The sequence below is a fragment of the Sparus aurata genome, chromosome 17, assembly GCF_900880675.1.
Source record: "Sparus aurata chromosome 17, fSpaAur1.1, whole genome shotgun sequence".
Taxonomy (NCBI): domain Eukaryota; kingdom Metazoa; phylum Chordata; class Actinopteri; order Spariformes; family Sparidae; genus Sparus; species Sparus aurata.
The window spans coordinates 24,708,263-24,731,911 of record NC_044203.1 but is presented as its reverse complement, the minus strand read 5'-3'; the positions used below and the strand labels follow the sequence as shown (position 1 = coordinate 24,731,911).

General features: G+C 39.3%; 2 protein-coding genes across 6 annotated transcripts; both read right to left on the bottom strand.

The window, feature by feature from the left end:
- Positions 1–11,217, bottom strand: gnl1 (guanine nucleotide binding protein-like 1). The gene is made up of 12 exons (XM_030394266.1): positions 10,993–11,217; positions 9,898–10,045; positions 8,910–9,046; positions 8,635–8,786; positions 6,871–6,942; positions 5,803–5,995; positions 5,507–5,605; positions 5,202–5,384; positions 4,535–4,713; positions 4,020–4,206; positions 2,835–2,975; positions 1–2,705 (listed from the first exon to the last, which is right to left on the bottom strand). Exons 1-12 carry the CDS (start codon positions 11,063–11,065, stop codon positions 2,440–2,442), a joined length of 1,830 nt encoding a protein of 609 aa, XP_030250126.1. The 5' UTR covers positions 11,066–11,217; the 3' UTR covers positions 1–2,439.
- A 786-nt stretch (positions 11,218–12,003) lies between these two features.
- znf384b (zinc finger protein 384 b) lies at positions 12,004–21,145 on the bottom strand. 5 transcript variants are annotated; one of them, XM_030394824.1, is made up of 11 exons: positions 20,987–21,139; positions 18,745–18,812; positions 18,372–18,594; positions 17,785–17,898; positions 16,719–16,861; positions 16,541–16,632; positions 15,565–15,789; positions 13,888–14,055; positions 13,691–13,769; positions 13,429–13,587; positions 12,934–13,284 (listed from the first exon to the last, which is right to left on the bottom strand). In XM_030394824.1, exons 2-11 carry the CDS (start codon positions 18,808–18,810, stop codon positions 12,934–12,936), a joined length of 1,620 nt encoding a protein of 539 aa, XP_030250684.1. In that variant the 5' UTR covers positions 18,811–18,812; positions 20,987–21,139. The 5 variants fall into 5 exon arrangements, with proteins under 5 accessions (XP_030250680.1, XP_030250685.1, XP_030250684.1 ...); XM_030394820.1 differs by having other exon boundaries at positions 12,004–13,587; positions 20,987–21,143; XM_030394825.1 differs by lacking the exon at positions 15,565–15,789 and having other exon boundaries at positions 12,004–13,284; positions 20,987–21,136.
- Between the last annotated feature and the right edge of the window lie 2,504 nt (positions 21,146–23,649).

Sequence of the window (23,649 nt, the reverse complement as noted above, 5' to 3'; positions counted from 1 at the left end):
TACGGTTTAGAGGATTATTTATTTATTTATTGCAGAAAGCAGTCCAGTCATCAGTAGGCATACTAGGAATGAAATGAAGAATGCAGCAAATAGCCTTCACACACCTCAAGCCTTCAAGCTACTCTCCAGACGCTGACAGTTTTCATACTTCCAAAAAACAACTAAAACATAATTCCACATCAACACAACAAAAAGTCTGTTGCATGTCTAACAGCATGGTAGTGTTGTGTAACTGCTTTTAACTGTACCGGTGGTAGAAATGACTGCATGTGGCTGCAGTGTGATGTATTACACAGTAACACAACACTCTGCTGTAGAGCTCCCTCAGTGAACACATGAATGAGGTCAGACTACAGCACGCAATAATACAGCACTCAGGATTGGAGCGGGGCCATCGCACATCACAGAGAAAGAGAGAGAGACCAGAAAGAGATGAAATGTCAGTTGTTGTTCAGACTGTTTGATGAAAACATGGCGGTCACGAACACTAAGAATTGTCTGCAGCAGAGTCCTAACAGCTTTACATGATCTGACCTTGAGATTGAGTGAAGTGTCATAAAACCAGCATCAGAGGACAGATGGAGTGTGTAATGTTATTTATAATGATGGACAGATGGAAGCCAAGATGGCCAGTCTCTCTTTCTGCGTGGTTAAAGGAATAGTTCGACATTTTGCAAATACACTTCAGAGATCAGTGTACGGAAAATATGAGGATTCAACCAGCAGACGGTTAGCTTAGCTTAGCATAAAGATCGGAAACAGGAGAAGAGCTAGCTTGGTTCTGTCCAACAGCATGAACCTTTAAAACTCACTAGTAACCTGACAAAGTAAGAGGTCTTTTAAACATGGGCTCTGTTTTTTGCATATTTTGGTGTCTAAAAGACTAAAAAGGTACAAAAGGTTTTGGAACAGGTCCAGTACATCGCCTGAACGAGCTATAATGGCAGCAATGTAACTCAATGGGCCAACCACGGCCATCAAAGTACATCCACTTTAAGTGTTTTGCTGCCGACAGGTTCTAATTTTTCATTCTCTTCAAAGCCACCAGACTGCACTGAAAAAGACAGTTATTTTACCTTGCAAAACACAGTAGTTTCTGAACTCCCACTGCCTGCATTGGTAAGTTTGTTTGTGCTGTTGGTTGACTTTTTCGTTCTGACGATAATTCAGAACCAAATTAAAGTTTTAAAGTCCAAAAAAGTAAAACTGGAATACAGGATACAATGTTGTAATTATTCATCTTCATGTTTGTGTTGCCATTGGACAGAAATAGGCTAGCTGTTACGTCTCGTCTTTCCTACTCTTTATGCTACACTCCAGCATCATATTTACCAATCAGATAACACTGTGGCATCTATCTTCTCATCACAACTTTCAGAAAGGAAACAAATAATCATTGTACTTTCCAAAATGTTGAACTATTCCTGTAACAGATTTTTAAACTGTCTCTGTTGGCTCAAACCTATTGATCTTTTAGCATATAAACTTGCTTAACTAGTGTAGACAAAATCCTGCACTAAATATTGTTGATCTCCGTCTGTATTGAGGGATCAGTTTTGTAGTAGTTAAAACACTACAGGTTAAATTCCTGAAACAGCCTTGTCCAGCAATAAAGGGTTCAATTACCCTTCCCTCCCCATTTTATATTTAATTTCCTACTGACTGTGTAGAATCACACCAAATAAAATATAACTCTCAGATACATTATAACTCAAGTCAAAACCCCAGTTTAGATAAATGAACCTCCAACAGAGCTGCAATTCTGCTAACGGCAAAACTGTGTGTAAAATACTGGTTTGATTCATTCTACTTTTATGGTTTAATATATCTTATATCCCATCCCGATACCCTTTAGGCAAAGTTGTGAGAATTGACTTCTATAAAGAAGATTTAGAGCCATGTTCTTAAATCTTCAGCTGCTCTGAGAGCTAAAGGGTGGCTCCAGTGAATGACATCATATTGACAGTGCTTCTGATTTGTTTCATCATTCTTTCCTGAACTTTGGCGTCACAGCTGTGAAGTAACTTAACAATAAAGAGATTGAGTACCAGTTGATTGATTATTCCAGGCTCAGGGAAGTTATTTTGTTCAACTACATGCAAAAAAAAAGGGGAAGGGGGGGAGAGATTAAATCAAACCAAACCAAACCCGTTCCTGGAAGCAACACTAAAGAATAAGCTTCATGGATGAACAAGCAGAGCAGAGGCACAGCATGGGATACATGAATATGCTCTGTATATAATAGGATGAAGCAAATGGGCTCATTGACTGAGAAGGGATCATGTCATGTCATGTCATGAGGAGTGGAGGAGCAAGAATAAATGAGAAGGAATGCAGATTTAGGAAAAAAAAGGGAATGAAAAGTGCACTGGGGTAATCAGGGCAAAGTCAGGGGAAAGGAACAACTCATGTATTCCTGCTCGTCTTTCCCCCCGGTTATCACTCGCACTCATTTTCCCGAAGGACATTGTACATGTTGACAGTAAAGCCAGATGGCTTGTCATCCTTCCGGCTTGGACGTCCAAACCCCTCATCTTCATCATCTCCATCCTCATCGTCGTCTGCATCCCTGTCTCTCTCTTCCTCGGGCTCGGTGCTGGACTCCCCGTCGTCGTCATCGTCCCTCTCTCCTGCTCCTTCCTCCTCTGTCATCCTTCCTTGAAGAGCCATGATCTCCGGCAAGTCTGGGTGATTTTCCCAATGCTCTGTAGACCATAAATAAATAAATAAATGACAAATAAGCCCAGAAATAAATGTATTCCACCCACCTGCCGTTCTAACTTTTCAAATACACTTAGAGCTGAAATGATGAGTCATGAAAGAGCCACTTTTACCTCTCAGGCAGCTGTAGCCAGTTGGTCTCAGGCAGAGGCACAATCTGCCATCAATTGCCAACCTCAGGAGACTGTTAGCTGCACGGTAAACATCGTTACGAGCTGCTTTGGCTGTCTTATAGCCTCTCCTCTCTGCCCATGCTGAAGGAACATAAAGAGATGGAGAGAGCGGGAGCATTTTAAAGACAACAATAAACAAAAGACAAAATAAGACAGGTCTATTAAAATGAACAACTAATTGTTCATTGATTGCAGTGATTAAAGTCAGCAGGTGTAGGGCAACTCTTCGACATTGTAAATAAATGAATACATCATATTGCTATGTTCAAGGGTTGTCCTACACCTGCTGCCCTTCTTACAATCAAACTAAATGGAACCTGGAGTGTGTGTGTGTGTGTGTGTGTGTGTGTGTGTGTGTGTGTGTGTGTGTTTGTAACTATCAATAAAAACGTAGAATGTTCTGGCTTTCACAAATTGACTACAACATCATTTCTGTAGTTAATTACTCGAGCAGAATTTAGCTAACTAAGGGAAATCCTAAACATTCACCACATTGATTTAAGTTCTGAAATAGCCATTACATTTAGCCATAATTAACATATTTAATTAGCCTTTATCTCAGCTATCAAACATATTGATTTACCATGGTTAAGTTAAAAGCTAATGTTAACATTATCTTGGTCCTGGATGTTTAGATTGGATGCTTTCTGCGGAGATGCTGTAGCTTTGACATTCTGGTAGGTTTGTTCGATTTTACATTGACCCACTGCACTGCACAAACTTTTGACAATTTGTGTAGTTTATTTTCTTGGCTTCTCAAAACCCCTCAGTTTTTCTCTCTCTTCTCTCCCATTTTGCAATCTACACCATTAAATAACATCTTTATGTCATGTGTCCACAGCCTAGCACATTGTCCCACAGTAATAATCATCAGTACAACAACGTGTGTATAATCAGTTGAGTTTATAAAAGTCACTGTTTTGATGACTTGCAACTTAACTTGACAGAAAATCAACAACTTGAGACTTGACTTGGAAGTGACAGGGAAGGATTTTTTTATTTTGATTGAGAAAAAATTAGGCTCATTATCAGATACTGAAGATAAGACTGCAGTATCATGTGGGTTGCTGAAGTGACTTGACTTGAGACATGGGTCAAACGCCTTCAGACATAATTGTGGCTTACCCTCACACACATCCCAGGCAGTCCAGCTGAGCTCTTCAGATCCCTGGTTTCCTAGGTGTGGATCGCTGTCCTGCAAACTGGGATGTTTGAGCTTCAGCACAGAGAGGAAAGGCGTTCTTTCGCACAGATAACCAACTGAGCTGTAGGGCTCCTGCAGCTGAGACACAGGGTAGATGCCTGCCAGAATCTAGAGAAGATAAAAAAAAGCAAACGTAAAAACAAGAGGAAGAAAAAGATCACTAAGATAAATCAAAGCAAACTCCAAAATCCTTTTTGAAAATGGCAAGATAGTATCAAATTAACTGTTTACAAAGATGAGAAGCCATCACACAAAACAACCCTGGAATTCATCAAGAGCCTTTGAAGCATAACAAGAAGAGAATGTATAAAATCAATAATCCATTTTCCCAGAGGAATGCAAGTGTGTTTTCAATACAATTAAGTTTCTATGGGGCCTAAACAGACAATAAAACTCAAAGTCACATCTGCTCTGAAGTAAATAAAAGAGAGCTTACCTGCAGCTGTTTGTCGACACGGGAGGGGAAAACCAGTCCGGGGCAGTCGCAGAGTTTCACTGTCTGGGTGAGGTAGTAGGTCTGGAAGTATTTGGTGTGGCCTGGGGTCCGAGATACACTAACCACCTTCCTCCCCACCAGGCTGTTAATAACAGATGACTTGCCAACATTAGGAAAACCTGGGGGAAGAAAGAGAATCGGTTTTAATATCTAATAATTATGTTGCTAATTTGGTTTTATGATGCTAGCCTGAAATTACCCAGTGCCCTTTTTTTTAATGATAGTGACGCCTTTTGACTGGAAGACAGGATATGATTCACTTCATATGGACACATTTTTCATATCATATCAGATGAAATTACTGTGGATGATAAAAAGAGCAATAGCATTCAACAGGTCCGGTAAAAGGGAAAGGAGGACCTTGTTTTCTTTCCTAATCACATTAAAATGAAAACATATTGAGGTCCCTGATAAGCTTTGAATAATTAGGTGCTTATTGATGCAATTATCCTTATCGAGTCAAGAAAAAAAAACCCACAAAAAAAAGATTTCAATCAGAATTCACAGTTGAGAAGTTACTTAGAAACTACTTATTTGTCAAGATTTTGTTTTGGAAACATTCTCAGAAACTTCCACTCAATCTGGCTACATGGTTCACCTCTCTTACCTATGCAGCCCAGTGTGAGAACTCCATCTTTGTAGAGCTCCTGGGATGGGCTGCTCATCTCCATAGCGCTGTCACTTTGATGCTCAATCAGCACTGACTCGGCTCCATCATCTGGACGATCACCATCTAGTTGCTCAGCAACAGCATCTCTGTGAATCTTCTGCTCCCAGCTGGATAGGTCAACTATGGAAACAAGAAATATTACTTACAAGGATCAAAATAGATGTGCATCAAGTTCACAGAGTGGACAAATGGCTAACATGCCTGCATTATCAAAGCGAGGGAAATAGCAAACAGACACCTACCTCTGCCTGCTGTGATCTCTTGGCAGGCCTTCAGGATATCGAGAGGACCTCCAGCTTGACTCCAGCCAGCCTTCTTCCTCATCCTCTTTTTCTGGAGCACTACAAACCAGCAGACAGACAGACAGACAGACAGACATGTAGTTATTCTCGCTGCAACAAGAGCCAATCAGGTTATTCTGGTGATGTTGCACACGAGTAAATCCACTGAGTGGCAGGTTTATTTACATTTTATTTGTACTCCATCCTCTTCTTATCCTCCCAGTTTCCCACCCTCTCCTTATTCTCCCTCTACTCACGTGTGCTGTAGGGCTGTCCAGGGTGAGAGGTGAAGCACACTATTTGCAGGTGCGGGAATTGAGAGGCCATGTAGTGTTTCCAGGCGATCACCAGTGGGGGAGGACACAGGTCGGCTTTGTTCAACACCAGGACCACCTGCTTCTGGAGATCTCCTGTGATGTAGTGGTATAGGGCTGGAGGGAACTGCAGCACCTGGGCAGGTTTACATGAGGATACCCCGGGTTAAAGTATCAATTATGGCCTATTCAAGAAGTAAACCTCGAGATCATGTCCTTATTAATAGGAACAAGACGACTTGTGCTAGTGCTGGAAACTCTAAATAGAGGTTAGGAATTCACTTCATCTGGCAAGTATATCTGGCTTGTTAGAAGTTTGAATAAGTATGTCAGGAGCTTATGTCTTATAATTAGAACAAAAAAAAACTGGGTTTAACTTTAACTTGGAATCAAATGACACTAGCAAATCTTGAGCACAGTGTAACGTAAATGAAGCCATTTCATTCTGAGTTTATCAACAACACAACAACAATATTACAAGATTTAAAAAGACACTAATGAAGGAAAACCAATGATCAGTATTAAATACTGTAGGTCAAACTGCTCATCTGAACTGCTGCTTTGAGGTTCAAATTTATCCGTATACAATATATGACCATTTGTGGTTAAAGAATGAATGCAAGATTGTCCTACAATCAAATTCAAAAAGGACAGAAACAGTCAAATTAAAGTAGGGGTTAAATGTAGTATAATCAGGTGGTATACATTTCTCTAAAACTCTATTTTCTTTTTTCCCAAAACTACTTACCCAATCTTGCATTTTATCAATGTCATCATGATTTATTTTCATTATAATATACAGTTCCATCTATACATGAGCCATGCCTTATAATCTAGACAACTATATTAAGTGACCAAATTGCCAAACAAAAACACTATACATTTGAAAATGTCTACAGTAAATAAACTGACGATAATAAACACCATGTCAGCCATTCAGATGGACGTTGACTGTGTCTCCATCTAGTGGTCGGATCCATCCTGTAGGCTTTTGCTTACAAGGTCACCTACCGGGTGCCTGATGTCCACGATGAGCAGGATGACGTCTGACATCTCCAGCACTCTCCATAGCTGCCTCCATGTCTACAGTGAAGATTAAAGGAGAGAGATGTAGGTCAGGTTTAATACCGTAAATTGTTAAATGGGTTTTGTTGTTATTCAGCATAACAATTTATTGGGAAACAAGGGTAAAAGATTAAAAATATTTTTAAACTACTTTAAGCTGATATCTATAATTCTGTTTCATATCATGCCCCAATTTAATGGACTGTATGAATGCGAGGTTGGGCTAAACCAACAGTAACTTCTGAGTGGATAAGTGTTGACTGATTTGCAATTGCAGCAAACAATGTTTTTTTTCTGCAGTTATTTTTAGCCGAAACTGTACAATTTAAAGATGCATATGTAAACAGTGTTTTCCCACGTTTCTTCTGTGTTGCTCTGCTGATGTCTTAGATAAACCAAATAAACTCGACAGCAGCATCTCAAGTCAAAGCCAGTCCAACTAAATACCAAACTCAAGCTGTAATCTTCTTTAGTCTGTGGCCCAACAGATAAAGGTGGGTCTCCATCCTAACATGAGTGAAAGTAAAGCATCAAACATGCATTGTAGATGATAGAGATATATACATGTTAAAATTAACATGAAAAAAGAAAATTAATTCATATGTAACCTACGTAACATTGGGGTCTGAACCCCAAATGTTATTGTTAACAAACCTTGTGATTGGTTTTCTATTATAAAAATAATATTGAGTCTAAATTGCAAAATAACCTGTTCAAACAGCAGCTTTTCATATAAGTTTTATTTTTCCATCACATTTATCCTCAGCTCCACTTAAAAAGCCATCATCTCTAGATTACTGAGAGTCACTTATCACACCACCAGCTGCTCAATGCCTGCTTCTGCTGTAATGTTCCTCCTGAGCTCAGCCCACGCTTTGAAATTAAATGATCTGCAGGGTTTTTGATTTTGAAAAACAGTGTTAGCATTTTCATAGCTAGAACAAACGACAGCAATGTCACTGCATGCAAGATACTGTGGTACTTTGTTCCCAGTAGAAAATACCAGATAATAGACAGGTGTGTCAAAATATACCTGCAAATCCCTGCATGAGTCAACTTTACCACAATGAAATATTCAGTTCATGATACATCATGGCAACTCAATAATAAGCAGGATTACTTCATCTGCTGTCAAAGGGTTCAACTGAATTTTTTTCATTCTAATTTTTGTGCAATGTCCAGGCAGTGTGAGCTTTTAAGACTCAGTTGTCTTGACACAATGGCTAAATGCTAAACTGGCTGCTCTCAATTGAGGGGACCAAATAGTACTGAGGGGAGAGAGGATCAAAAGCCATTGTGTGCTCCAGAGAAGTTTAATTAATTGAGTAATCCTGGTTCAGCAGGAAATTGGTGAAGTCTGACCTGTATTTCTTTACCTGCTGGGCGATTTATAATAAGAATGGATTTCATTTTGATTCAGGGCAACAACAAACAAGAATAGGTTACATGAACGGGGGCAAAAATTGCAGCAATGTCCACCAATGATCTCTGTAGGTTTTCAGCTTTGTCTGAGTTAGATTAGGTTGCTAAGAAAAGGTTGAAACAAAAAATTGTGTTAGGTTATTCACCAAGCAGCACTATTCCCCTCATGTGGTGCCAAATTGTTCAATTATGTAAACAAAATTAGATGCAAAATAAATTAAAGACAACAAGTTTCGGCTCCAGCAAGGGCATTTTGTTAATCAAAAAGCCATTAAGTGTATCGATTACCTCTAGATTGTGCTCAAAGTGGCTGAGAGACCCAGGCGGGTTCCTGGAGCTCAGGTCATCCAGGTAATCTCTGTACGACTTCTCCTCTTTCCTCAACAGATTCTCTCGTGTCATCTCATAATTCCAGGACGGCCGTCGTGGGAAACCAAGACCTGGCAGTGAATAATCAAGTTTAAGCATGTCAAGCAGTGTGACCCACTCCATTAACCTACTCCACTCATCTGTTTGCCTTATTTTGAGACTGTCATGTGGAAAGCATTAAAAAACAGCCAGACCTTTCTCTGAGGGGTAGATGTCATTGATGTTGATCTCAAGTTCCTTGTCCGAGACATGCTGCAGGACCTTCTCCCTGGCCAGCTTCTTCCTCTTTTCCACCTCTTCTTTACTCTCTTTCTCAAAGTGTAGCCGGAACCTAAGTGGAGGATTGTGACAGGGGCATCAATAGGGCTACTTCACATACTTTCTAGGCATTGTGGCCTCAAATGTATGTATCAAATCTTTATAAAAATATGCAAATTTAGTTGCCTTTTCTAGATTTAACTTTTCACCACACAATAAAGAAGAGCCTTGCCAAAAAAATATACAGAACTGAAATACTGAGTTGATGCTCTGCCTTGAGATCCACTTTTTTTTTTTGCATTTCTGATGCAACTCAGAGATTCCTGAATTTGGATATCTGCCGATACAGGTACAACTTGCATTAGTTTTTTGTGTTTTGAGACTAAAATATCTCAAATCTAAGGACATGTTGAGTTAGACATCTGTTACAAGCTCACTCGGGTTCATTGTCAAGAGCAAGATCCGCCTGTATGTCTAACTGTTTTGATTCTGGTTGAAAAACATGCAATATCTTTGTAAAATTTTGTAATTACAAAATAATTTATCATTCAAATGGGTTTAAATTGTATTATTACCCCTTAAGAATTCGTAAGCGCACCAGACTATGGAATCTGGATAGGTACGTGGATCTGTGACCTCAGACCAATATCTGATTACTTCAATATTGGCACCAAATGCCAATACTTGATCAAATTGCTCCCACTGCAGCTCTGACAAATTGCTCCAATGATTTACATGGAGTAGACACTTTTTTTGCTAATTCAAACATTCTGCTGCTTTTCCAGGCATTACATTTTATATAACCCTGAATATCAAATACCAGACACTCTGTGTAGTGTGTATTTATCTCAGCAGAATTATACATCTTTCGAATTCCCACTCTTTTAATGAAAGTGAGTATGAGTAATAATACTGACAACTCACCTGTTGGGGTCATATCTACCTTCTCTGTTGAAGGGCTGCTGATTTAATCTCCTAATATCAGTGGTCTCACTGTCTGATGTGTCCGACTGTCGCTCTCCTCCTCGCTCCACACTGGCATTACGACTGCTGGGCCCAGAACCTGTGTCACCTGGAGGTCAGGGGCAATTGTCAGGGATTAATTACAGTCAAACACAGACATGGATCATGTGCTAATCAGCTTTATTGAATCCAATACTAAGATCTACTTTTCACTCATGTTGGCTGTTACAGATCTCAATATGCTTCTAATTAGCTGCCCTCTCTCATGTCCCAGTCCAGAAGGCTTCAAATTACTTCTTGATGACAAATCTACATTCACCCTGCAATGGCCTCTACCGCAAATGAAATTATTAACAGAGGATAGGGCCTGGCCTTATGAAAATTAATTCCCTTTTAAGTTATGTTACAGTTGTACTCATAATGACCCTGCTGCTACAGAAGTTCTTAAGAGGGTGAAGTCAACTTTTTTTGGTAAATGTGAAGGAACATTAAAGCAATTCTAAAATCTCTCCTCCATTTGGTTGCAATTAAACAACTTTAACAGTTGTTTGGAGAATTAAAATGATGTCTGGTGTCTTTGTCCTGTGCTCATTATGAGTGGTATTGCGTTATACATCAAGCTCATGGAAATCTTTGAGCCAACATGTAATCACTATTAAACGCTGTTTTGAAATTGATCTGCAGGTGGCCTAACACTACCCCACGGTCTAAGCTAATTTGGCAGTCTTTCCTTCATCATCAAGGGCTGAAAGTCAAACATGTCTGCGATTTTCACGCTCCTGTAACACATGCGCAAACCTGTGCTGTTGTTTTATTTACAAGTTCACAGGCAAGTTATACCACTATATTGTTATTGCTATTACAGCTAGCTTACAGACAACATGGCGGTTATTTAACAGGCTAGCGACATAAGTGGTAGTTGAAAATCGGACTTAAAACGACACAGCAGACACCAGCACAACTATTCGTGACCCATACGTATAATTAGCTGTGGAGCACGAACCGTTAGCTAACTGCTAACGCTAGCATGGCAACGCTAACGACCACTATAGTTACCTCTCTTCCTCTCCCGTTTGACTTGTAGCTGTTTCTTCTTCTGTTTGTTGCTAAATGGCTTTTTCCGGGGCATACTTAAAAATGCGCTGTTTAATATATATAGAGCTATTTACTGTGTATTGCTACCTACAGCTTTCTAATTGACGTTATTTACATGGGTGAAGTTTCTCGACTCCTACACTTTTCAGTGACGCCATATCCACTGCAGACTGCAGAGAATGGCGGACGATACCACATTTAAGTATTTTCATAATCGCACGGGTTGAGATCATTTTGGTTTACGATAATTTTGGTCTTTTTAGGAATCATTTGAAGTCGAGTAAAGGATCTCATTCCAAGTATCATTATTTACACAGACCACAGAAATGTTGGCTAAACTGACTATAAGCCCCCTTCTCTGCAATGGTACAGTCCACTTTTGTAAACACCTCACACATTTGCACATTCCAACAGAGCAGACAAGATAAAACAATGAATATATCTGGACGGGCAGTTGCATGATTGTGTTGTAATTAAGACACAAGCAGTTTGGTGTTTGCTTCTCTGTTTTGCAGGTGTTATATGACCATCTGCTCATAGTTGTTCTTGGGGAAAAAATAGGTGTTTACATGTAATGTATACAGAGCTAAAGCAGTATATCAATCAATTAGACCTACTCAGTTCACAGAAAAAATAAATCAACAATCATTTTGATGATTGGTACATTGTTAAAGTAATGTTTCAAAAATATCAAATATTTTTGATTATTCAAATATGAATAATTGATAATGAATAGACTGGCTTTGACTGTGGGACTGCCATCTAAAATGTTATCCTTAGCTTTGCAGAGACTTTTTTCATCTCTAGAAAACACAAATGTTTTCTAAATCGATCAAGAAAATAATCAGCAGATTAAAATCTTTTAGTAACACTGAATGAAAGTCTTCTGATGAAGCCACTGAGGCACATAAGGAACACTTAATTTGGTATTATTAAGACTGAAACTGAAAGAAAAAAAAAAAGCCAATGACAAATATTTCAGATGGTTTATTGTATTATAAACTGAAAATAAAAACACAAATTTCAGATGTGCCAGTATGTCCATAAAGAAGTCTTATAAACATTGTCATCGTGGAAGTACAATAGCATGAACACATTTGGATAACATTACTTTAAGGACATAGACACAAAGCAGTACAATAGGATTACATGAAAAGTGAACTGGCTTGTCACTTCCCTGAAGATAGTGAACGCCTGCAAAAAGGTCTCGGTTATATGGATTACCACATCCTTTAAACACACAATCATACTTTATAAACTGGTAGTATATATCTATATATATACTTGATTGATTTTTTTTTTTCCCCCATTCCTGAAAAGGAAGTTACTGCTATGTCCCCTTTAAAGTTAAAAAGACTTACTTGTGGGTGTGTATTTTACAACATGATAGAGGTATTAACACTGATGTCTCTTTACGAAAGTATAAAAATTTACCTTCACAGTCAACTGCCAATTTTAATAACAGAGAGGCTATAAATTGCTGTGGCCAAAGCTGTATTTGAAGGGAAGAGCAGGAGGTGAAGAAACAAGAATAAAGAGAAGCACTGTCTCTTTGACTGTCTTCCCTTTATTAACCATCACTGTGATGGACTGAAACATATTTTATTGCAGCCTTTACATGCACTCTCTACTCAGACAAGACAGCTCAGCAAAAGACAAAAAAAAAATCAAACAAGGCAGAAAAAAAACTAAAAGAATTAAAACAAAATTATAGCATTCAGTATACTGTGTCACCATGTTGTTTGTCCCGTCCGTCTCAAACCATCATCCAGGCACAGTCATTTGCGTGTTCCAAAGTTCTTGTATTATCTTAGTATTGCTTATATCCTTCCACTCTCCATCTTCCATTCCTTGAATTGATTTTAACTTCCCCAAGCCCCAAACTTCTTCCTTTCATCCCCCCTAGGAGTTGAGGTGCTCCACTTGAATAGTGGACGCTGACACAGTGAGACAGAGGTCCTTGTTGGAAGTAAGGTCCGCTACAGTGACCGGTTTGTACTGGATGTCACTTGCAGACACTGTCTTATACTGATGCATGTCAAATGGACAGGATTGGGGGTAGCCGCCCTGGCTCTGCCCCTGCTGCCCTCCGCCTGCTCCTCCACTCCCAGCTCCCCCAGCTCGACTCGATCCTCCAGCTGCGCTCTCTGCCTGGCCCTGGCTTTGGTTCTGGTTCTGTTGTGCCGACTGTGCTGCCGGTGCAGTCAACTGGTCTGGGCTGTGTTTCTCCATGTGTTTCACCAGATACGTCTCCTGAGATGAGGGGAGGATAGGTAGAGGGGAAACAGTGGACATATGACTACACGGTGCAAAGTAGTTGCCAGTTGTCTGATGCCAGTGAGGCGATTCATAGTGTTTCATGTAGTAATGTTCTTCAGAAATGGACATTTGTCTTACTGAGGTATAAGTGCGGTTGCAGAGACCACACGAGTAGATCCTTGCATGTTTGACCGTGTGTGTAGACATGTGAACCTCCAGGCTTGCTGCATCTATGTATCCTTTATTACAGTTGGTGCACTTGTAGGGTTTGTCCTTGTTGTGCTGACGCCGATGGGACTGGGAAAGAATGGTTATTGGACAAAAGTAGTTTTACGGTACTGCGGATATTAGAACCAACACATTACATGAAATTACTGTATGAGACTACATTCTTTCACACCTGTAAATTTGAGAGTTGCGTGAACGACTTCTCACATCCTGGATGGGAACACTTGTATGGTCGATCTCCGGTGTGAATCCTGAATAAAAAGAACTTTAATGTACATAAATGGACTCCAATTATGTTCATGGTGTTCTAACATGACCCCAGAGAGACATTGAGGCAGATGAGAAACCCAAGACCAGTGACTCACTTACCTGTTGTGCTGCTGAAGGTGACTGAGCTGTCTGAAGCACTTTTGGCAGTAGGAGCAGGAGTAGGGTTTCACTCCGGTGTGGATGCGGATATGTTGGGCCAGGTAGCTAGAATTGGCAAATGACTTGGTACAGTGGGGACACTTGTGGGGCTTTGACTCTGTATGGTTTCTGATGAGGGCAGACAGCAGGGTGAGAGAGAAAGAAACAGGATCGTAAAGGTGGACTGAGAAAAAAGACAGATGATACGATACTTGACACATTCAGCAAGGTAGTTGTTTATCAAAACCTGTCAGGATCATCAAAATTCTGCACTGTTTTACACTTATGCTGCAAGGAAAGCGCTGTCAGATTTATGTCCTTTAAATTTGATAGTTTAGATTTCTTTAAATTTCATCTTTTGATACAGTGTCAAACTATCACAGAATAACAAAGCAAAAGTTAATTACTTGGACTCTGTCCTTTTTATGCATATCCTTCTGCCCTAGATGACTGGAATGTGCAAACAAAAATAGAACATTTAACATGTAATAATTTTAAAAAGGTGCAACATGTAAGAATTGGCCACATTGAATTCATACTCCCTACAGACAGGGGGGCAGCCTATCACTAGGGTGACTCGTAACTGTATTCTTTTTATAAATCCCTGACTGCAGCTACTGTTAGCTTTGGAGCACTGGGACACAGTGGTTTTCAGGCCTGTGGCTAGCTGGTTAGCACGTTAACTTCAGTCGATATCTCCTTAACACAGTACATTAACGGCTTTGACTGACAAACTCTGACAAAACTGTTTCTTGACATTCTGTCGATAGTTTTGGTTAATTTTGAATGTTTCATACTCCTTTTCTTACATATTGCACCTTTAAGTTTTACAAATGCATCCGTTTGGACTAACATGCCTCCAGAAATGATCGTAAATCGATCAATTTGATGACAGCCAAAAAGAAGAGCAACAGGATGATCGTAAAATGATTTCAGAGAGCAAGAAAGCAGAGCATGATAGCAAAGGATTTCCACAGCGTTCAATGGAGATGGTAAGTAAAGGTATTAACAAAGAAGTATACCAAACAATCACACGATGGGTTAAATGGGGAAGCACAAAGGAAATAGGACTTTAATTAAACCTTCATTTCAAGTTGTATTTCTAAATGTGTATGTGTGTGTTTCTATTGGAAAAGCCCTGGCAGAAGAAATGACAGAACACAGACAAAAGAAGTGTGTAAAGCAGGAAAATGTGATGAAAATGCAATGCAGATAGTACAGAGAGAAGCAAGTATTGTGTGCACACGCACAAATGAAAAAAAGAAAAGGTCAAATATTCTCATCAATTAATATAACACAGCTCCATGCATTTCAAATGGCCATCCTGATGAATGTATAAATTATGGAAAAATCTTTTTATGGACAGAGCCCAACTTTAAAAGGTGTAATTTGAATTTAGATTTTTTTTCTTTTTTTCTTTTTTTTTCTGAAAAGGTCACTCCTGGATGGATCTGGTAGCATGCGAGCCAACACCTACACGGCAGTGAAATATGCATCTGCACACCTCTCCAATTTCTTCCCCAGGAGGAAGGTGAAGACAGGAGTCTGGGCTTCTAAAAAGCTCTTGGCAGAACAAGTTAACAGGACAGGGGAATATGGTATGGGATTGGTTACAGGGAAAGGGGGGGTCTGCAGTACCGTGTGTGCTGCTGTAAATGACTGAGCTGCCTGAAAGATTTCTGGCAGTAGGAGCAGGTGTAAGGCTTGGCCCCACTGTGGATGCGGATGTGCTGGGCCAGGTAGCTGGAGTTGGCGAATGACTTGGCGCAGTGAGGACACTTGTGAGGTTTGGCCTCTGTGTGCGACTTGGAGTGGATCTGCATGTCAGACTTACTGAGGAAGGTCGCCGCACACATCCGGCACCTACAGGCGGAGAGACACAGAAATGGGAGGGCGGGATGGAAGAACAAGAAGGAAGAAGAGGGACACATATACAGAAAAAAGAGACACAAGAGAGGATGATGGAAAAAGGAAAGTAAAAAAAGGAGAGGACGGTTGTTGGAAGGAGACAAGGGTGCCACAAAAAAAAAAAGAAAGATATGATAGAAAATGAAACTTACAATAAAAAACAAAATAAATTATATTAGATAAACCAATGAAGACAGTGGATGTGAGGGGGGGTTAAATTAAAATATAAAAGAAAAGTAAACAGGGAAAGATGTCAAGGCAGAAATCAGTGAAAACGGACAGGGAAAGGTACATAGATACAATAAAAAGAGAAAGAGCAGGAGTGCTTGAGAGTTCACAACTCAAAGAGCATGCTATATAAAGACAAAGAGGACGGTAGAGGCCGGGTAGCATTTCATTTCCAGTGTGTGCAGAGGCAGAGAGGGCTATGAAGCACTGATGTATTTGTATCTCAAATACATTAAAAGACAGAATCAACTGCCACTAAAACACAGGCAAGTTCTGCAACGACATGCAGTGAAGTGTGTTTACAGGAGGTGTCTGTGTGTGTTAAATGCTTATATCCAGCAGCGTGTAGTTCATCTATAAAAGCTTATCGTCCCTATGCGGATTTCAACAGGACACAGAGGAACAAGTGTGCTTGCATTCCACAGATAGAGGGAGGAGAAAGGGGGGATGCACAGCGGGTGTTGTTTCGACACCGTACCTGTATGTTTTAGTGCTATCTTTAGGCGCACGGTCTTCATCTTCATTTGACAGCTCATACGGGTCTCCAGGGTGATGCTGCAAAGTTGCCACCTGTCAAAAGTAATACTCAAAGTTATCTGATGATTTTTATTTTTTGCACCATCTTAGACTTTTCTTTTTATTCTGTACTTTCTTACCTGGCCACTGGCCAGATGAGCCAGTATAAGCGTTTCATTTCCTGATGGACCGATCCTGGCCACCGTTGCCTTCTTCTTTCGTCCGCGCTTTGACGGCGCTGGCATCACGACCACATGCGACGCTGCATCCCCTTCTTTTTTATCTACAACAGGATCAACAGCAGCAGGTCAAGAGGAGCGAATAATCATGAACCGAGTAGTAGATTTTAGAAAGAGGGTTGCAAGTTCTGTGGTACAGTTGTTTAAGTGTCTACTGAGCCTTTTTGCTTTTCGTTTTTTTTAACTGCCCTCTACATGTTGATCAAAGTCCAAATCTAAGCAGGCTGCAGGAGGTCTCATGTTTTTTTTGTCATTATTCTTTTTTTTTTCAGGAGTAAATTACATTTAAATGAGTAAATACATAGAACCTATAGAAAACATAAATCATAATGTAAATTAAGACTTAATTCTGACTTAAAATCTGATGAATAATGTTGAATTATACATGTTGAAAGAATCATAAAGTTCTTAATAACACTTCCAACAAAAAGCTAAAGTTATAAACAAACAAAAGACAAACAAGCCAGTCACTTGCACTTGGAAAATATCTACTTATTTTAGAGAAATTGGTTTACTTAAAGGCATAGAAGCGTTAGTCAATGGCTCAGACTGGATAAGCATTAAATCATTAGCTGCTAATTTTCAGGTTTTGTTGCTGTGTAACTCCAGAGACCAATCTGTGAGAGCAGTGCTCAGCTGGGTTAATAACTCACAGATTATTTTCTCTTGCAAAGCCCAGGGCATAGTAAAAAAAGGACACCCACCAGGTTTGATCATGTTCCATATCACTTAAACGATATCACATTACGCAGAATTAACATTTTTCTTGGTCTCTTGAGTTTTGACTTAAAACGCAATTTGTGGTTCAGCTGATTCTTGTAAAAGCAAATTCACTCTATGTGCGCCCACAGAAATCAGTAGGCATTGACATTACACTCAATAATACAGTAGTTGTGGCTGCTGCGGCAACATTTCAGAACCATTTATGAATTATATCATGTGGTTTGTGTCATTATGCTTGTTTTACCTGAAGGATGGAGCGCTGAAACAATCATGGTGGTTGCTGGGTGACCGGAGACAAACGACTGAGACGAGGTGGGAGAGACAAGTGTTCCCTGAGGAGTTGTGATGACCAGACCCGCTTCACCGAAAGAACCGGACAGAAACAGAGAAATTATCACACATGACAAAGGCGACTGCAGGCGGCCTTACATTAACAGATTGTAACTGTGGACATTGTTCAGTCTAAAAGTGTATTAGGGAAACATTTGTGTACTATATGTTAAACTGGAAGTGTTAAGATGGTGACGGTACAACATGGCAGGTCCCTGCTCCTCCATTATTTAATGAAGACCTGAGGTTGTAGCGTAAATTGGAAGTGTTTACTTTACCTATGTTTGTTTAACAGACAATGTGTGCTCTTAGCCCATAGTGCTGAGATGGGCTAAGCACACTTTGTTCTGATCATCTTAATGTTTTAATCCATTGCTGCAAACGTATGGTTCAGAACTAAACATGTAGGGCCCAACTCAGCCTTTGGTGATCTCCTGATTTGAAATTGATCATCACTGAATAAACTAATACAGCGTCAAGCAGATAAAGACCCAGACTCACCTGCCGTCATGATGCCTGTGGAGGGGACAGACAGCATGTTCTGGTTGCTGTGAGGAGGGTGGAGTTGTGCCACACCACCAACATGCCCTCCACCATCTGTCTTTGTCCCAGGAGTGGGAATGGTGAGAAGGGCTGTTTGATAGTGGGATGCAGAGGAAGCAGCGAAGGTAGCGTTCTTTTCCTGCTGCTCCTTCATCTTGTTCAGGAACATGGCATTCTCAATCTGTCAGGAGGGATGAGTTTTTAATTTGATTGAACAGACTGTTCTCCACTCATTGTATATTTGTAGTCACAGAACACCCCTCAAATTAGTTTACTTTTCAAATCAGGTCTGAGGGAAATATATATTCTTGATTTAATTGTCCGGACTTACCTGTCCTGGTACCGTGGGGATTGGAGACCAGAAATACGATGAATTAAAATGAGAATCTTCCATCATTTCTGTAATGAGATCAAACCTACATGTAACTTAGAGAGTCATCAATATGATACATCAACAATACAAAGACATAACATGACAAAGAAGTGTGATATCACATTTCAGATTCCAAATATATAAATAAAAACAGACATTTCCAATTATGATTAGTAGACAATGATAGAGATTATTTCTTTGGTCAAGTGGAACCCTTTAAATATATACAAATATGTAGCTGTCATTTGTTAGGTGAAATTAGGGCTTGGTTATTGATCTTTTATAGACTACCTCCTGATATTGTGACACAAGATGAAACAATTGAAAACTGTCTATGTAAGTTAATTAAACAGAGACTCACATTTATCTCAGATGATTTAGAAATAGTTATAAAAGAATATATCTACTAAGATGGATGCCAGCGAGACGACGAGATGATCAGCCACGATCTGATTATTAGATAGAAATAGATAGACGTTATCCTACTTGGGATAACACAATTTTTGTCTCCCTTTAATATCATCAGACTCACGATTAGGTTCAGATTATAAATGGGAATCACAAAATATCCCATGAGATAATTCGGTTCACGATACGGATTCTGCGATAATTCATACATTGCAAGACAGCCATCTAAAAATATATCATGATATCTGTGCAACTGAAGAACACAAAAATAAATCCCCTAAAAAGGCAAAGAGCAGGAATTACACTCCTACGACTACTATTAGTTAGGGATATTGGGATATATATAAAGTGCGTGTGCATGGATATGTGATAAAAGTCTAATTAAATGTGTCGCATTATTTTCTGGGACCATAAACATTCATAAAGAAAACGCAAATATTCAGATGTGTCACAGAATAACACTTAAATATCCCAACATCTCTAAAAAACTTTGAGAAGTTTATGTCTTTATTTGCATCATTGTGGTGTTAGTTGCACAGAATTTGACAACTGAAATGAAACAAGGGACAAGATGAGCATAAAAATCTTTGTAACACACACACACACACACACACACTAATTGTGACTTGTCTAGGTTGCTCCAAAAGGCCAAACTAGCAGAAAGCAGAACAATCCTGGAGATAAACATGTTTAATGGATGGATACTAAGTTTACACCACGAGGAAGTGACTCTGGTAAGCCAAATCGTGTGAACAGGTGCCTGCATGTATTTATAAAAATATTGACATTCGGTGCAGCCGGTGAATGGTATTGTAAGAAGAAGCGATCCATTTGGCTGCTGGTATCATGCATGCTGGTTCACAAGAAAACAACAGAGCCATCCTTCACGTTACTTGTGGCAGATGTGCTTTTCTACTGTGATAAGTCAACATTATCTGCTTTTAAAAAAGGTCACATTAATCAAGTAACCACACAGAGGAGTGCAGGGCACCCAGGATGTGTGGGGCTCTTGGGGCAGCTGTAAATAGAACAGCATTGGGCCCAGCAGACAAGATCACACTGGTTATAAAGAGATGCAAAGACTGACTGATAAGGAATTATAAAGGTTTAATAACTAACTGATTATAAAAGAGTTATGATGAGAAAACCCCCATAAATATGGCTTGGAAACCAACATAACATGTTGGACTAAGTGACTGTCCCTTGCAAACGTGTAAATTAAATATTATAATCCTCGATTATATAATTTAATGTACAATTTTCTCATCTGGACTACAGCTGTAAAGTAAGGATCTGATGATCTATCGTACCAACACACAGTGACGATACAAACTAAATGTGGGGTTATTCACAGCGGATTCAACTTCACAGCTATAAGTTGGCTCCCGCGTAACGATCAACAAAACACCACATCATACTAACTTTTATGAAAACGCCACAAAATGAGATGTAGGCCGTGATAATGTTTAAAATAAGCCCTGGCTCAAGAGAAGGACTCCATTTCGGCTCCTTGCATCTTGTAGTTAATCGGGCCCGACGTGCTGATTAACATACAGTTAGCTAGCAGACAGCGGTGTCTGTAGTGCCCTCCTGCTCGGGGAAAAAAAATAACAAGCAAAGCGAAAAAAAAAAAAAAAAAAACCAAAGGATGAAAAAACTGAAGCGAAGAGAAAAAAACCAATAGACCATCCTCACAGACTTCCGGCTGTGGAGACGGGTGGAGAGGCGGCAGCGGAGTCATGCAAATCTACTCAAAATTACTACCGACTGCATGGAGAGTGGTGGCGTTTACCGGTACCGACGACTCCGTCTCCCTCCCCGGAACTGTCGTGGGTCGGGACGAGTTGGACACAGTTTCCAAATCGTTCGAAATTCCTGTAAACCAGTGAAGTTTTCCCCCCTTCTTTTTTTTTTTTTTTTTTTAGTTTTTTTTTTTTTTTTTTTTTACCCTCCGGTGAAGCAGCTGCCTCGTCTGAGCTTCACTTCCTCCGGATAAGGTCGTCAGACAAAAGAAGTGTGTGCGGTGATGTCACTTCCCGTAATTTGGGGGACGGTTGATTTAAAAAAAGAAAAAAAGAATTGTGTTCTCTGTCAGCTGGTGTATCATCACAGCAGAAGTTAAGTTAGTTAGAAGTTTTTTATTTTTTTATTTTTTTATTACATCCAGACTCGATTGTGTGGGTTTACTTTGTTACGTTCGAGCCTCAAGCTGAGGCAGGGCAGCCGCTGTGATGTATTCACGTGCTGTCGGAAGTAAGAGAGTCATATATAATCTGTTCCATCATATCACAGCTATTCTTTCAAATGACTAAACCCTGTGGATAATACACTTTCCCCTTTGTTCAGTCATTTATACCCTCAAGTTACTTAATGAAGTCCTTCGGTTTGATGAAATTGATTATTGAAATGTTTATTTGGAACAACAAACAACAATAACTAGAAATACATAAAAAGCATTGCGAAAGATTTTTAAAGACTCAATGACTTTGTGTATGTATTTGATAAAGACGTGAGAAGAAGTATTGATTTATTTAATCCCATCCCTTCCCCATACATTAATTAATGATAATTTACCATAACTATTTACATATTTCTATCAATCATATTCATCTTAATCATATTGACCCTTTATCTTTCTGTATATTAAATTAATTGGTGCCTTAAAGGATAAGTTCCCCCCTACATTTTTATATAGAGTATTCATGCATATAATTGGGACTTACTAATTTGTCATCACAGTGCTACTTGAACTTTGACACTCTTGCTCCTATATCTTTGTGCTGCGCAGAGAACTGTTGGTCACAATAGCCAGAAAAGCCTGCTGGCATCATACAGCAAAAATGTGACAGGATGTAGTGGGACATCCTGGTATTTTTGGCATGTTGCATGTCATACTATTTATACATATACACACTATACATATATTTTTATATAAATACATTATAGTATGGCAGTGTGGGTATTGGAACACAGGCATAGTCTACTCATCTCCTTACAGATTGAACGTTGGGTGAAGTTTCGTAGGCCACAAAAACTTTTCTGGAGCTTCATCATAAAACAGCGTTGCAGCATTCTCCTCAACAACTGAAGTAGATGGGGACTTCAACAACCAAAAAATAACACTAAAATGCTCCATACAGCTCATCTAGTGTAATCCAAGTCTCCAGAAGTACTGAGATCCAAATTGATTTTAAAATTTATTATTTACCCTTTTATAAGTTAAGATCTTCAGTTGAACTGCTAAGCTTAAAGCATCTGTGTTACACTCAACAGCTCAATCTAAGAGAGAAAATCACATCTTTTCAAAAGAACTCTGGATCTCGGGGCTTCCAGCGACTACTTTAATTGTTTGATAGAATGCTACATTGTCATTTGGCTGTGAGGCTCCAGAAATGGTTTGATGATACGAAACTTCACCGGACCGACTATCAGCACAGGAGTGAATACATAATGACTGACTTTCATTGTTTGGTGAACATATCTTTTAAAATTGACAAATTCATTCACTCAAATTAACAATTATTAACCTTTATTCTATATATACTTTTCACTCCATGGGTGGATAACCTAAAGACCCAGGGACCAAGGGTCCAAGTAGGGTTAAATTTACCCACCAGATTAGTGATTTAGCTTGTTTAGTCTATTCACAGAAAACTAATTGAGCATTATAATAATCAGTTTATCCCTTTAGCCATTTTCAAGCAGAAATGCCCAAAAATTATTGTCTCTAGCTTCCCAAATGTGACAGTTTGCTGACGCTCCATCCAATATTGGAGTACACTGAATATTTGGGGGTTTTGGACTGTTGTTCATGGAAAACAAATAGAACACAGTTTGAGGTTTCAGCAAATTTATTTCAGGTTTTGGAACTGATACCATGCAATCTGGTCTCTCCAAATGTTCAGAATGAGGTAATACCAGAAAGTGTCATACATTCCTCTCCATAACTGGTGCATGATTAAGAAAAAAACCCAATTTTGTACTGCATATATTTATACAATGTTTAAAGGTTGATTTCATACCCATTTTATTATATATCCAATCACTGTGCCTTGATGTGTAGTTGGAAAGCATATTTTGAGTATGAATATATTTCTTTTGACATTTTTTTTCCCCTCTGTGCTTTGGTACAATAAACTTGTTGGCACTGTCTTTATGTTATCTCATGTATGAATGGAAAGCTCGAAAATACGAGCTGGTGGAATAGCGCGTGAAGGCAGCACAGAGTGAGTCCTCCGGTTGTCAGTGTGACCTCTAGTTAGCTAGGCTTTATTTAGATAAATAAACTGCATGTAACTTTAAAGAAATGTTAACAATCACGTCTGCTTTAATGAGTGAGCAACACATTTTTTTAAACGTACAATAATATTAATTGTTTACTGTTTTTAAATGCACTTCTTCACCCGTCCACATGGTGTCGCTGTAAGGACAGTTATACACGTTTACTGTTGTCAA

What these genes read in the sequence shown, in the direction of transcription:
- gnl1 (XM_030394266.1), bottom strand. Translation starts at nt 11,065, where the DNA reads ATGCCCCGGAAAAAGCCATTTAGCAACAAACAGAAGAAGAAACAGCTA. An exon ending in AGAGATCACAGCAGGCAGAG is followed by an intron (nt 5,385 to 5,506) that starts GTAGGTGTCTGT and finishes TTGTTTCCATAG; the next exon opens with TTGACCTATCCAGCTGGGAG. An exon ending in TCTCACACTGGGCTGCATAG is followed by an intron (nt 4,714 to 5,201) that starts GTAAGAGAGGTG and finishes TTCTTCCCCCAG; the next exon opens with GTTTTCCTAATGTTGGCAAG.
- znf384b (XM_030394822.1), bottom strand. Translation starts at nt 18,810, where the DNA reads ATGATGGAAGATTCTCATTTTAATTCATCGTATTTCTGGTCTCCAATC. An exon ending in CTCATCTGGCCAGTGGCCAG is followed by an intron (nt 16,633 to 16,718) that starts GTAAGAAAGTAC and finishes TACTTTTGACAG; the next exon opens with GTGGCAACTTTGCAGCATCA. An exon ending in CGCAACTCTCAAATTTACAG is followed by an intron (nt 13,588 to 13,690) that starts GTGTGAAAGAAT and finishes ATTCTTTCCCAG; the next exon opens with TCCCATCGGCGTCAGCACAA.